This window comes from Cherax quadricarinatus, chromosome 7 (genome assembly GCF_038502225.1).
Source record: "Cherax quadricarinatus isolate ZL_2023a chromosome 7, ASM3850222v1, whole genome shotgun sequence".
Taxonomy (NCBI): domain Eukaryota; kingdom Metazoa; phylum Arthropoda; class Malacostraca; order Decapoda; family Parastacidae; genus Cherax; species Cherax quadricarinatus.
In genome coordinates, this window is record NC_091298.1 from 19,116,254 (window position 1) to 19,131,253 (window position 15,000).

A 15,000-nucleotide genomic window follows, 5' to 3' on the forward strand; every position below is an offset into this window, starting at 1 on the left:
CCTAGCCAAGCACGTAAAGAAACTAGAGAAAGTGCAAAGGTTTGCAACAAGACTAGTCCCAGAGCTAAGAGGTATGTCCTACGAGGAGAGGTTAAGGGAAATCAACCTGACGACACTGGAGGACAGGAGAGATAGGGGGGACATGATAACGACATACAAAATACTGAGAGGAATTGACAAGGTGGACAAAGACAGGATGTTCCAGAGATTGGACACAGTAACAAGGGGACACAGTTGGAAGTTGAAGACACAGATGAATCACCGGGATGTTAGGAAGTATTTGTTTAGCCACAGAGTAGTCAGTAAGTGGAATAGACTGGGAAGCGATGTAGTGGAGGCAGGATCCATACATAGCTTTAAGCAGAGGTATGATAAAGCTCACGGTTCTGGGAGAGTGACCTAGTAGCGATCAGTGAAGAGGCGGGGCCAGGAGCTCGGACTCGACCCCTGCAACCTCAACTAGGTGAGTACACACACACACACACACACACACACAAACCAGCTAGTAAGATTGCTTCATAAATAGTTCTCGTTACCAAGAATCATGAGGATTGAGAGGACAGAATCAACCATGAAAACCGAATTAGTTGGGAGAACCATCTCCCTGTACCAGTAAGCGAGACAAAGGGGGAGCTATCTCCCTGCACCTGTAAGGGAGAAGTGCTTATTAGGTACAAAAAAACTCCATCAATTGGGCGAAACTCCCTCAAGGGAGGTTCCTTGACGCTGATGAGGGGCTCTTGATCTAGGGAACTGGATCTGTGCTCCAGTTCCCTGAATTGAGCCTGAATGTCATCTCCTCCCCCACAGGCGCTATATAATCCTACGGGTTTACCCCTCCCCCATGATTATAATAATAGTAATATTGGGCGAAACATTCAGGGAGAGAATAATAACAGGGACGAAGCCTACGTTTTCGAACACAAGAAAAGCTTTCGAACAGTACGTTTTCTACCGCATATACCTGTAGGTAAAGTTTAAACGATAATAATAATAATAATAATAATAATAATAATAATAATAATAATAATAATAATAATAATAATAATAATAATAATAATAATAATAATTCAAAACACTGAAGAGACTATGACGTTTAAGAAAATGATGAGAAAGGGGTTTTGAAACGGATGGTTTGGATAGGAGTGGACAAAGGGGGTGTGTAGAAGGAGGTGGAGAAGGGGGCAGGGAGGAGGGGTCTTTGGTAGGTGCACCACTCACCCCGTCTCGGTCCCTGGCAGTGAAGGTGGTGATGAGGGTGCCAGGGGGCGTGTCCTCTGGCAGGGTGAGGTGGGCGTGGTCGCTGCTGAAGGTGGGAGTGTTGTCGTTGTCGTCCACCAGCCTTAGGTTCACCCAGGTACTGTCTACGTGGTACTTGTCCTCCCAGCCATGTTCCCCCTGCAGGTGGAGACAGGTGTGTGGGTGAGTTAAGACAGGTGCGTGTGTGTGTTTTTTTCAAGACAGATGTGTGTGTGTGTGTGTGTGTGTGTGTGTGTGGGGGGGGGGTCAATACAGGTGTGTGGTGGTCAAGACAGATGTGTGTGAGAGGGTCTTGACAGGTGTGTGTGTGTGTGTGTGGGTCATGACAGGTGTGTATGGCAGGGGTCAAGACAGGTGTGTGTGGGTCAAGAGAGGTGTGTGTGTGTGTGGGTCAAGATAGGTGTGTGTGAGGGTCAAGACAGGTGTGTGTATGGGTCAAGACAGGTGTGTGTGTGGGGGTAAAGACAGGTGTGTGTGTGGGTCAAGACAGGTGTGTGTGTGGGGGGTCAAGACAGGTGTGTGTGTGGGGGTCAAGACAGGTGTGTGTGTGTGGGGGTCAAGACAGGTGTGTGTGGCAGGGGTCAAGACAGGTGTGTGTGTGGGTCAAGATAGGTGTGTGTGTGGCAGGGGTCAAGACAGGTGTGTGTGTGGGTCAAGATAAGTGTGTGTGTGGCAGGGGTCAAGACAGGTGTGTGTGTGGGTCAAGACAGGTGTGTGTGTGTGGGTCAAGATAGGTGTGTGTGTGGGTGAAGACAGGTGTGTGTGTGTGGGTCAAGACAGATGTGTGTGTGTGTGGGTCAAGACAGGTGTGTGTGTGTGGGGGGGGGGGTCAAAATAGGTGTGTGTGTGTGTGTGGGTCAAGACAGGTGTGTATGGGAGGGGTCAAGACAGGTGTGTGTGTGTGGGTCAAGACAGGTGTGTGTGGGGGGTCAAGACAGGTGCGTGTGTGGGTCAAGACAGGCGTGTGTAGCAGGGTCCAAGACAGGTGTGTGTGTGTGGGTCAAGACAGGTGTGTGTGTGTGGGGATCAAGACGGGTGTGTGTGAGAGGGGTCAAGACAGGTGTGTGTGTGTGGGTCAAGACAGGTGTGTGTGGGGGTCTAGACAGGTGTGTGTGTGGGTCAAGATAGGTGTGTGTGTGTGTGGCAGGGGTCAAGACAAGTGTGTGTGGGGGGGATCAAGACATGTGTATGTGTGCGAGGGGTCAAGACAGGTGTGTGTGTGTGTGTGTGTGGGTCAAGATAGGTATTTGTGTGTGGGGGTCAAGATAGGCGTATGTGGGAGGGGTCAAGACAGGTGTGTGGGTGTGTGTGTGTGTGTGTGTGTGTGTGTGTGTGTGTGTGTGTGTGTGTGTGTGTGTGTGTGTGGGTGTGTATGTGTGGGTGTGCGTGTGTGTGTGTGTAGACAGATGTGCTACACAGAGAGACGTGTTTACCATTTCTCTGGACTAACAAAATTCTAAACTCAATAATTCACCGATGCACAGAAAAAAATATATACAATAGTCGATATAACTTTGTAATTAACATTGAAAGGGGTAAAAAAAAAATTAATGTAAATTTTGGGCATCAAATTAATATTAAAATATTAATCAATGTCAATATCTCATAAATAAATATTTTAAAACAAGCTCCTTCTATGTAAATGAGACTAGCGATAAAAAAAAGTATTCCCTCCCAACTCCGATATTACAAAATTGAATAATACGGAAAATATTTGCGTTGGATTTTTTTTTTACGTATATTCTCTTTGAATATTAATTGCGTCTGCGAGCTCTGACAAATGACATTATACATTTCCTATTTGATGATGTAAATAAATATTGTACCAAGTCCACGCAAGTCACGAGGTTGAAATGTTCGTAAATCTGCAGGCAGCGTAACAGCACCAGGACACACCATGTGACCTACGAAAACTACCACAGGACACACCATGTGACCTACGAAAACTGCCACAGGACACACCATGTGACCTACGAAAACTGCCACAGGACACACCATGTGACCTACGAAAACTGCCACAGGACACACCATGTGACCTACGAAAACTGCCACAGGACACACCATGTGACCTACGAAAACTGCCACAGGACACACCATGTGACCTACGAAAACTGCCACAGGACACACCATGTGACCTACGAAAACTGCCACAGGACACACCATGTGACCTACGAAAACTGCCACAGGACACACCATGTGACCTACGAAAACTGCCACAGGACACACCATGTGACCTACGAAAACTGCCACAGGACACACCATGTGACCTACGAAAACTGCCACAGGACACACCATGTGACCTACGAAAACTGCCACAGGACACACCATGTGACCTACGAAAACTGCCACAGGACACACCATGTGACCTACGAAAACTGCCACAGGACACACCATGTGACCTACGAAAACTGCCACAGGACACCATGTGACCTACGAAAACTGCCACAGGACACACCATGTGACCTACGAAAACAGCCCCAGGACACACCATGTGACCTACGAAAACTGCCACAGGACACACCATATGACCTACGAAAACTGCCACAGCACACACCATGTGACCTACGAAAATAGCCTCAGGACACACCATGTGACCTACGAAAACAGCCCCAGGACACACCAAGTGACCTACGAAAACTGCCACAGGACACACCATGTGACCTACGAAAACTGCCACAGGACACACCATGTGACCTACGAAAACAGCCCCAAGACACACCATGTGACCTATGAAAACAGCTCCAGGACACATCATGTGGCCTACGAAAACAGCCCCAAGACACACCATGTGACCTATGAAAACAGCCCCAAGACACTCCATGTGACCTACGAAAACAGCCCCAAGACACACCATGTGACCTATGAAAACAGCCCCAGGACACATCATGTGACCTACGAAAACAGCCACAAGACACACCATGTGACCTACGAAAACAGCCTCAGGACACACCATGTGACCTACGAAAACAGCCCGAAGACACACCATGTGACCTATGAAAACAGCCCTAAGACACTCCATGTGACCTACGAAAACAGCCCCAAGACACACCATGTGACCTATGAAAACAGCCCCAGGACACATCATGTGACCTACGAAAACAGCCACAAGACACACCATGTGACCTACGAAAACAGCCTCAGGACACACCATGTGACCTACGAAAACAGCCCTAAGACACACCATGTGACCTATGAAAACAGCCCCAAGACACACCATGTGACCTACGAATACAGCACCAAGACACACCATGTGACCCACGAAAACAGCCCCAAGACACACCATATGACCTATGAAAACAGCCCCAGGACACACCATGTGACCTACGAAAACAGCCCCATGACACACCATGTGACCTATGAAAACAGCTCCAGGACACATCATGTGACCTACGAAAACAGCCCCAAGACACACCATGTGACCTATGAAAACAGCCCCAAGACACACCATGTGACCTACGAATACAGCCCCAAGACACACCATGTGACCTACGAAAACAGCCCCAGGACACATGTGAACCACAATAACAGATACAGAACACACAATGAAGTTAATCTGCATTAATTGAAGACAATAAAACATACACAAACACACACACACACACACACACACACACACACACACACACACACACACACACACACACACACACATGTTCCAGAGATGGGGCACAGCAAGAAGGGGACACAGTTGGAAGTTGAAGAAACAGATGAATCACAGGGATGTTAGGAAGTATTTCTTCAGCCACAGAGTTGTCAAGAAGTGGAATAGTTTGGGAAGCGATGTAGTGGAGGCAGGATCCATACATAGCTTTAAGCAGAGGTATGATAAAGCTCACGGTTCAGGGAGAGTGACCTTGTAGCGACCAGTGAAGTGGCGGGGCCAGGAGCTAGGACTCGACCCCTGCAACCTCAACTAGGTGAGTACAACTAGGTGAGTACACACACACACGCACACACACACACTCACATGGGCAAAGAGGACTGCGGACAAAGTACAGGTTCGGGCAAAGGCTGTAAACCTCACTCAAAGAGGGTGAATACTGTACTGAGAATATCGCCTGAGGTGCACATCAACCGAATATCTGCTACACCAAATGCTCGGCTAGAAAATCTAACAGGTCATTCTCGACACTGTATACTGTGTACGTCAGGGACATATTCGGGTATGCAGCACTAATATGGAACACACACGTTGTCAAGCATGTCAAGAAATTGGAGAAAGTGCAGAGGTTTGCAACGAGACTAGTTCCTGAGCTACGGGGTATGTGCTATGAAGAGAGATTAAAGGAGTTCAACGTGATGACACTGGAGGAAAGAGGGACAAGTGGTGATATAACAACGTACAAAATACTGAGAAAAGCTGATAGGGTGAGGAGGGACTGACTGAGAGACGGGAAAGAGTAACACAAGGGCGCAGCTGGAAACTGAAAACAGGGATGAGTCTGCATTAGAATTAGTCAGGAAGTGAAACTACCTGGAGGTTCTATAAGGCTCGAAGCCAGGAGAGAATGAACCCAGTAGCGACCAGCAAAAAAGGCGGGGCAGAAGCTGAGACTCGACTTTTCTGACCACGTAGAGGTGGGTACACCCCACACTGTCTGAGAGATGTCCAATATGTATCTTAGTATATTTCCATTGAGAGATACGCGTGTCTCAGTGTAATTAAACTGCAAAACACATCACCTACCAGAGCTCAATGGCATTATATGAAGACAATAATCAATTAAGACGCACCATGTCTGTGACCTGCACCCTGAAGCGGAACCCTCGTCTGTGGCTGGGGTTCTCGTAGTCTAGAGGAGTCACAGACCTCAGGTCACCTCCAGGGCTGCCCCGGCGCCGACCCTCAACCCGAAACAGCTGCCAACCACGCCCACTTCCCGGCACCACCTGCCAAAATACACCAAAGAAAGAATTATCGTTATTATATGTCCTTTTATTAAGGTCATACAGCACCCGGGGAATCAGAAGTAATCAGGTTTGATCCTCATCAATATCAAGAATGTTAGAAAGAACTATGTCACTCCCAGTGTTCTCTCGGAGCACCGTAGAACAAAGTGATGTATAATACAGAATAAAAGTCGCATTCCATGGCTGGAACAATTCATCAAAAACCCGCAACTAAGAAGGAACCTCAGGATGACGCTTCGGTCCGTCCAGGACCATTGTCAAATCACAAATCACTTGTGATTTGAAAATGGTCCAAGATAGACGGAAAGGTCGTCCTAAGGTTCCTCTCCTATGTGTAGTTTTTTTGTGAAACATGAACAATATTCACTGTCTGGTAATTGTTATTTACCTTGAAATATACCTGAGGTTCGGCATCCTGGGTGACTAAAATATTCAAAAGGCTTCCAGGATATGTGATTTAGTCATAAGTATGGAAAGTGTCAGCCTGAGCTGGGAGACGTCAGTAGTGCAATGAGGATATCGTCAAGTATTCTATTAAAGCTTCAACAGCTACCACAGTTTCAAACATTTCGTTCCAGCAGAGCTGGAGTTACTCTCACTCGGGAATAACCATTTCTAAAGATAACCTATCCCAAACACAGGAGGTATAGAATTTTTATAGATATATCCCATCATTCTAGAGCGGGGACAACAGAAATTCTGTAAAAGCGATAAAGGAAAAAAGAGAGACGTAGGGGTGAGGAATGTGAATGACAATATATTTAACTACATACCTCTGTGTCAGGCTGAGGACAGTGTGAGTGGTGAATTTATTTTTTTTCTACTGATCGGTTTTACAGGTTAAGATCTGTTATCTTACCTCAGCTCTGTGGGATGACCCTCACAACAGTCGAGTAACACTCGGGTACCTACTTACTGCTAGGTAAACGGCGGCAGCAGGTGTAAAGAGACATGCCCAACAGGGATCGAACTACGGGTACTCAGTATGTGAACTGAGCACGCTAACAAACGAGATACGTTGTGGAGTGGTGATGGTGTTATGGTGAGAATACTATCAAGAGCGTCAGGCTGAGCTGGGGTTGAGATGTAGGGAAGTGTGGTGGAGAGGAAGTGAGCAAGTGGATACGGCTTGCATGATGGTGGTGTGTTGGTGAACTGACCCGGAAGGAGAAGTTATTGGAGACATCGTTATCAACGACGGTGAGGGTGGCCAGCACATGGTCGGGAGTGAGACTCTCACACACGTCCAACGTCCACTCAGGACGCGAGAACCTCGGAGGTACGTCGTTGACGTCCCCGACCTCCACTACCACCGTCCCTGTACCTGAGGATAAATGTGACGTCAGTGACCTCCACTTCCACCTGGAATGCTAGCAATGAGGTCCTAACAACATTTGGCACTTTTCCTCTGCATATATATATATATATATATATATATATATATATATATATATATATATATATATATATATATATATATATATATATATATATATATATATATATATATATATATATATATATATATATATATATATATATATATATATATATATATATAATATGTGTGTATGTGTGTGTGTAGCAGTAGTAGACCGGTCCAAAAATTTATGTTAATTTTACAATTTCAAAGGAAGTGCCCTCCACAATGTAATTTTTATCCCATTGTATGAGCCTGTACTGTGTGCCAAAATTTGGGCCATTTCATGCACATTTAAAGGTTGCGGAAAACTTAATCTTTGGTTTCTCTCTATCGTAGATGGTATCCTCAGCACCGAGTGCATGAAGTGCATCGGAATGGTGGTTAGTAGGGTGTCCCCTCAAGTTTTTCTCAACTGCCCGGCTTCGGACACTAGGTGGCTTACTTTATTTGTCAAAATTCTTTTACCTAAAGCAGAGCCTACTCTCACTTTTCTTCGCCTTGATCTACGTCCGGTTCTGGAACGAGGCTCCATGTGGCATGCAAGCCTCTCGCAATGACTTGAACTTCCTCCAAACCATTTGAGCGTATCTGGACAAAGAGATCGCGTATGCTGCTGACATCACCTTTGCACACCATCTCTGGTATCTGGCGGAGCACCTGGTTGGATTGCATTCTTCAACGAGAAAGTGGACATTGCGACAAAGCGAAAGATGGTGACCAACCTCGAGCGGGAAAAGAAACCAGGGTGCCCCCGTCACTTGCAACATGTCCCAGGGATCGGAGTCGGACAGGAGGAGTTCGTGAATTAGAGGACGCTGAAGATGTTTAGCGTTATTGCTGAGCAGATGAAGGGGAAGGAAAAATCTTCCTTCTTGAATGAAGACCCCGAAATGTGGGAGACTAACACGACGTTCCTGAAAATGAAGAAATCTGCTGGCTCTTTGAAGGTAGTGAACGACGCAGCAAAAAGAGCTGTTTCCCTTATTCAGACGTTCAGCACGTCGATGACCAAGGAAGAGGAGCAGAAACAGTACCTTCGCCTCGTGGCGGATCACCGTTGCCGCTTCCCTGCTCCGACCAAGGAGAGGCTAATATGAAGGAGGGCGATTGCTGAATTTTACAGGGACAGATTGAAGTCCCATGTTATTTCGTCGTTCTATAGGCACGAGAAAGCATTATTACGAGTAAGCGAGCGCAGCGAGCGGAGCGACGTCTTACTGGCATTTGGTGTGACAGATGAGCGACCCGACACGACCCGACAAAACCAGATGCTTTTGAGAGGCTAATAACTTTTTCTCTATATAAGACAGACATAATTCCTTTTGAATCTGATAGTGTCATGAAATAAATTATGATATTAACCGTTTGTTTCGTTGAAATTCCATGGGAACCCTCAGAAAACCAGGTATTTGAGGGGATGTTTGGCCAAATTTTGATGTTTAACTTGAGAAGCAAATTGCGTGAGATTTTCTGTTGTGACACTATGAATTCGAAAGAGAAAAGATGGTAGAAGACGATTAAGAATTTACATTAACATTTTCTCAACTTTTAGTGGGAGATATCAGCTGGGTAAAACACCCATTTTCAGTGATTTTTCAGTTGAATACACAGTCCAGTAGTTGGTGAAGGTTGATCGAAACCGACAATTTCTCATCTAAGAATTCATGACAAACACCGTTGCTTATTTAATCAAGTGGTAGCTCCTCTTCAGTGCACATATAATCGCTCGCTCGTTTCGCGCTCAACAAAGCGATAAAAACTGGTTATTGATTCAGTCATTCTGCTTTCAGAGAAAATTGAAGCTATGCTATGTGAAAGAGGAACAAAAATTAAAATTTCTTCAGTTTCTTTTCTGTCGCCGAGAGACGCCTTTTTGCGCGACCCCTAAAACTGAACGAAATTTCCTGAAAATTGGTCTAAAAGTTACTTAGGAACAGTGTAACAAAATAAAACTTGTGGAGCGAACAATTTCACAACTTTATTTTTTGTTTTACTTTCTATTGCATTTTTGTGAATGTTTTGTCAGTGTATTTTGTCTTTAAATAAAATATATATCAAATAAAGGGGGTGGTAGGAGAAAATTCTCAAACAGCTTCAGGGAGAACCTTGAGGTTTCCCTGAAGCAAGTTCATTCTTTTGTCTGAGGATGAGGGTCCCCAGGACAGTTCTAGAGGTGGTACCTTATATATATATACCATATATATATATATATATATATATATATATATATATATATATATATATATATATATATATATATATATATATATATATATATATATATATATATATATATATGTCGTGCCGAATAGGCAGAACTTGCGATCTTGGCTTAAATAGCAACGCTCATCTTGCCATGTAAGACAAACGAAAAATTGTGTATGCAATAATTTCGCCAAAATCATTCTGAACCTAACGAAAAAAATATATTTCACTGTGTTTGTTTAGTATTAATTATTGTAAACAAATCTAAAATATATTTAGTTGGGTTAGGCTAAAATAAATTGTTCTTGTTATAATAAGGTTAGGTAAGTTTTCTAAGATTCTTTTGATGAAAAAATAAAAATTTTTAATTTAGCATTAATGAAAAAAATTTATCTTTAAACGTATAAGAGAAAAATTTGGAATGGGCGTAATTTTAAATGAGTTCTTGATAATTGACCAGTTTTACCTATTCGGCACGACATATATATATATATATATATATATATATATATATATATATATATATATATATATGTATATATATATATATATATATATATATATATATATATATATATATATATATACATAATATATATATATATATATATATATATATATATATATATATATATATATATATATATATATATATATATATATATATATATATATATATATATATATATATATGCAAAACAACCACTCTGAAAGAATACAGAAATTCCAAGCGCTTTCGTGACTACTCACATTATCAAGGATCTTATTGCATATATATATATATATATATATATATATATATATATATATATATATATATATATATATATATATATATATATATATAATATATGTATATATATATATATATATATATATATATATATATATATGTATAAATATATTATATATATATATATAAATATATATATATATATATTTATATATAAATATATATTTTTTTTTTATTATCACACTGGCCGATTCCCACCAAGGCAGGGTGGCCCGAAAAAGAAAAACTTTCACCATCATTCACTCCATCACTGTCTTGCCAGAAGGGTGCTTTACACTACAGTTTTTAAACTGCAACATTAACACCCCTCCTTCAGAGTGCAGGCACTGTACTTCCCATCTCCAGGACTCAAGTCCGGCCTGCCGGTTTCCCTGAATCCCTTCATAAATGTTACTTTGCTCACACTCCAACAGCACGTCAAGTATTAAAAACCATTTGTCTCCATTCACTCCTATCAAACACGCTCATGCATGCCTCCTGGAAGTCCAAGCCCCTCGCACACAAAACCTCCTTTACCCCCTCCCTCCAACCTTTCCTAGGCCGACCCCTACCCCGCCTTCCTTCCACTACAGACTGATACACTCTTGAAGTCATTCTGTTTCGCTCCATTCTCTCTACATGTCCGAACCACCTCAACAACCCTTCCTCAGCCCTCTGGACAACAGTTTTGGTAATCCCGCACCTCCTCCTAACTTCCAAACTACGAATTCTCTGCATTATATTCACACCACACATTGCCCTCAGACATGACATCTCCACTGCCTCCAGCCTTCTCCTCGCTGCAACATTCATCACCCACGCTTCACACCCATATAAGAGCGTTGGTAAAACTATACTCTCATACATTCCCCTCTTTGCCTCCAAGGACAAAGTTCTTTGTCTCCACAGACTCCTAAGTGCACCACTCACTCTTTTTCCCTCATCAATTCTATGATTCACCTCATCTTTCATAGACCCATCCGCTGACACGTCCACTCCCAAATATCTGAATACGTTCACCTCCTCCATACTCTCTCCCTCCAATCTGATATTCAATCTTTCATCACCTAATCTTTTTGTTATCCTCATAACCTTACTCTTTCCTGTATTCACCTTTAATTTTCTTCTTTTGCACACCCTACCAAATTCATCCACCAATCTCTGCAACTTCTCTTCAGAATCTCCCAAGAGCACAGTGTCATCAGCAAGGAGCAGCTGTGACAACTCCCACTTAATAATATATATATATATATATATATATATATATATATATATATATATATATATATATATATATATATATATATATATATATATATATATATATATATATATATATATATACACACACGTAAGGCACTCACCTTTGAGTCCTCCTCCGTCAGTAGCCACCACCTGGATGGTGTAGCGCTGGGTCTTCTCACGGTCGAGACAGCAGAGCGCCGTGGTGATGAGACCCAGCTGACTGTCGATACTGAAGATGGCGCTCCCACTCGACTCGTCGATCACGTTTTTCTCCAGCGAGTAGACCAGACGAGCGTTGTGACCCTCGTCGGGGTCATCGTGGTCCGTGGCCAGCATCTGGGCCACCACCGTACCTAGAGGAACATTATTATTATAATCATTGGCAAAACTTGATGCCATACTCGTTGCTGTAATGCATTATGCAATTATGTCCACTTCATTCCTTGTTGTTTCAGACTATCAAAGGGAGTTATAAACTTTTCTGAAATATGACTTCCTATATCCCATTGTGCTTCATATACAACTGTGGTTAGGTCAAATTTCCATCATGCACAACGAAATCATTTTTGCTACGTAAAAGATGTCCTATTTTTTGCAAAATGAAATATGTATGCAGGAAATGATCTTTGAGAGAAAGAGGAATACGTTATAGAAAATGAAAAAATGAATCATGAATCACACAGAGATGTTAAAGGTTCTCTGAGTCTAGATTACAGTCCCATATATCAGACCCACCTTTTCCACCTAGGATAAATTTAATCTAATTCTCTACCTTCAGTCTAAGTGCCTTGATGTCGATGAGGGATTCTCAATCCCAGTGTGCTGTATAGCCCTTGTGGCTTAGCGCTTCTTTTTGATTATAATAATAATAATAAATCCTAGTGTGTTACAAGTAATGCTCGATCTTTTAAATAAAAGAAAGTGTGTGAAGAGTACCTCTCGTGGCAGTGGCGGTAAAGAGCAGCCTCCACTAACGTGGTAATGAGATGCAGATGAGGCCAGGATTGATCTCATAACTGATGACCTCTTTTAAGCGTGTGAACATAATGATGATAAAGTTGGGTTACGTACGTAGGGCACTGGAGTGGGACTTGGGATTCTGCTGGAGGATACTTTCGGTGAAGCAGCAAACGAGTACCGATGGATGTTTACCATGGTGGCGTGGGCGACAGCAAGGGTGGGGAATGTACCTTTAGGTGTATTCTTAGAGACGATGGTGGGGGTATACCTGATGTATTCCTGGAGGGTGTTTCGGGTCAACGACCCCGCGGCCCGGTCCATGACCAGGCCTCGCGGTAGATCAGGGCCTGATAACTAGGTTGTTACTGCTGGCCACACGCAAAGAGACGTACGAACCACAGCCCGGCTCGTCACATACTGACTTTAGGTGTCTGTCCAGCTCCCTTTTGAAGACAATCAGGGGTCTATTAGTAATCCCCCTTATGTATGTTGGGAGGCAGTTGAACAATCTTGGGCCCCTGACACTTATTGTGTTGTCTCTTACTGTACTCATGGCGCCCCTGCTTTTCACTAGGGAGATGTCGACCCCCCCCCTCCCCTGCCGAGTCGTTTCCCTTCGCAGGGAGTGATTTCAGTGTGAACATGTGGTACTACTCCCTCTAGGATTTTCAAAGTATATTATCATGTATCTTTCTCGCCTGCTTTCCATGGAGTACAGGTCAAGGGATTTCAACCGTTCCCAGTAATTTAGGTGCTTTATTGCACTTAAACGTGCAGTAAAAGTTATCTGTATATTCTACGGGTCTGCAATTTCGCCCGCCTTGAAAGGGGCCGTTATTGCACAGCAATACCCCAGCCTAAAGAGAACAAACGATTTGAAGACAATCGTGACTGACTTGGCATCCCTATTTTTGAAGGTTCTCATTATCCATCCTATCATTTTTCAAGCAAATGTGCAAATGTGCTGTATGACCCTTATAGGTTTAGCGCTTTTTTATTATAATAATGTGATCTTTGAAAGTGAGATTCTCTGATAATATCACTCCAAGTTACTTCACATTAGGTTAGAATTTGTTTTATACTCCGATCCAGTTTTTATTTCCTCGAGTTTTCCATAGTTGTCACTAAAATTCATATTGTTTTCTGAGGCCTGTCTAAAGACTTGGTTAATGTCCACTTGAAGATCTGCAGTGTCCTCAGTGGATAACATTGTCATGCATATTGTGGTATCGTCAGCAAAGAAGGACACGGTGTGGCTTACATTTCTGTCTATTTCAGATATGTGGATAAGGAGAAAGATGGGAACGAGTACTGTACTTTGTGGAACAGGGCTTTTCATTGTAGCCGCCACTGACTTTGATCTGTTTACTGTCACTCTTTGTGTTCTGTTTGTTAGGAAGTTATGGATCCAACTACCCACTTTTCCTGTTATTCCTTCATCACTCTTTTTGTGTGCTATTCCACCATGATTTCACTTATCGAAGGCTTTCGCAAAGTCTGTATATACTGCATCTGCATTTTTTTTGTCCTCCAATGCGTCCAAGACCATGTCTTAGTGGTCCGGTAGTTGTGAGAGGCAAGAGAGACCTGCTCTACACCTATGCTGCCCTGGGTTGTGCAGTTGTTGAGTGTCGAGGTAGGTGGCAATCTTGCTTCTTAGAACCCTTTCAGAGATTTTTGTGATGTGGGACATTAGTGTTGTCGGTCTGTAATTCTTTGCAACTGCTTTTCTGCCACCTTTGTGGAGTGGGGCTATATCTGTTGTTTTTAATGACTGTGGGATGACACCTGTATCTATGTTCCCTCTCCGAAAAATATTTAAGGCATGTGAAAGGAGTTTCTTGCAGTTCTTGATGAACACAAGTCTGGGCCCGGGGTAGAGTGCAGGGGTATGTCTGTTACTGTTTCTTTAAAGTCCTGTGGTGTTAGGATTATGTCTGAAATTTCTGAATTGACTAAATTTTTAGTCCCAGTCATAAAAAAAATCATTTAGCTTGTCGACCCTTAGTCTGATTAACGGCTCACTAAATGCTGAGTCATACTGAGACTTCAGTATCTTACTCATTCCCTTGTTGTCATCTGTGTAAGTCTCGTGGTTTTTGGCCTAGATTTGGCATAAGAAAATAAATATTATTTTTTAACTTAATTTATTGCTTTAAGTTCTTCTTGTGTTTCTTGACTCCTGCATGTTGTGATCCGAGTGTATTGTCTTTGATACTGTTAT

General features: G+C 42.8%; 1 protein-coding gene across 2 annotated transcripts in view; it reads right to left on the reverse strand.

Moving 5' to 3' along the window:
• The window catches only part of LOC128687002 (putative neural-cadherin 2), a 73,347-nt gene that overhangs the window by 56,991 nt on the left and 1,356 nt on the right, over positions 1–15,000 (reverse strand). For both annotated transcript variants that reach the window (XM_070082351.1, XM_070082350.1), the window contains exons 2-5: positions 11,936–12,169; positions 7,332–7,495; positions 5,995–6,150; positions 1,222–1,398 (exon numbers count right to left, since the gene is read on the reverse strand). In XM_070082351.1, coding sequence (XP_069938452.1) covers positions 1,222–1,398; positions 5,995–6,150; positions 7,332–7,495; positions 11,936–12,152 — 714 coding nt within the window. In that variant the 5' untranslated portion in view covers positions 12,153–12,169. The remainder of the gene's footprint in view (positions 1–1,221; positions 1,399–5,994; positions 6,151–7,331; positions 7,496–11,935; positions 12,170–15,000) is intronic.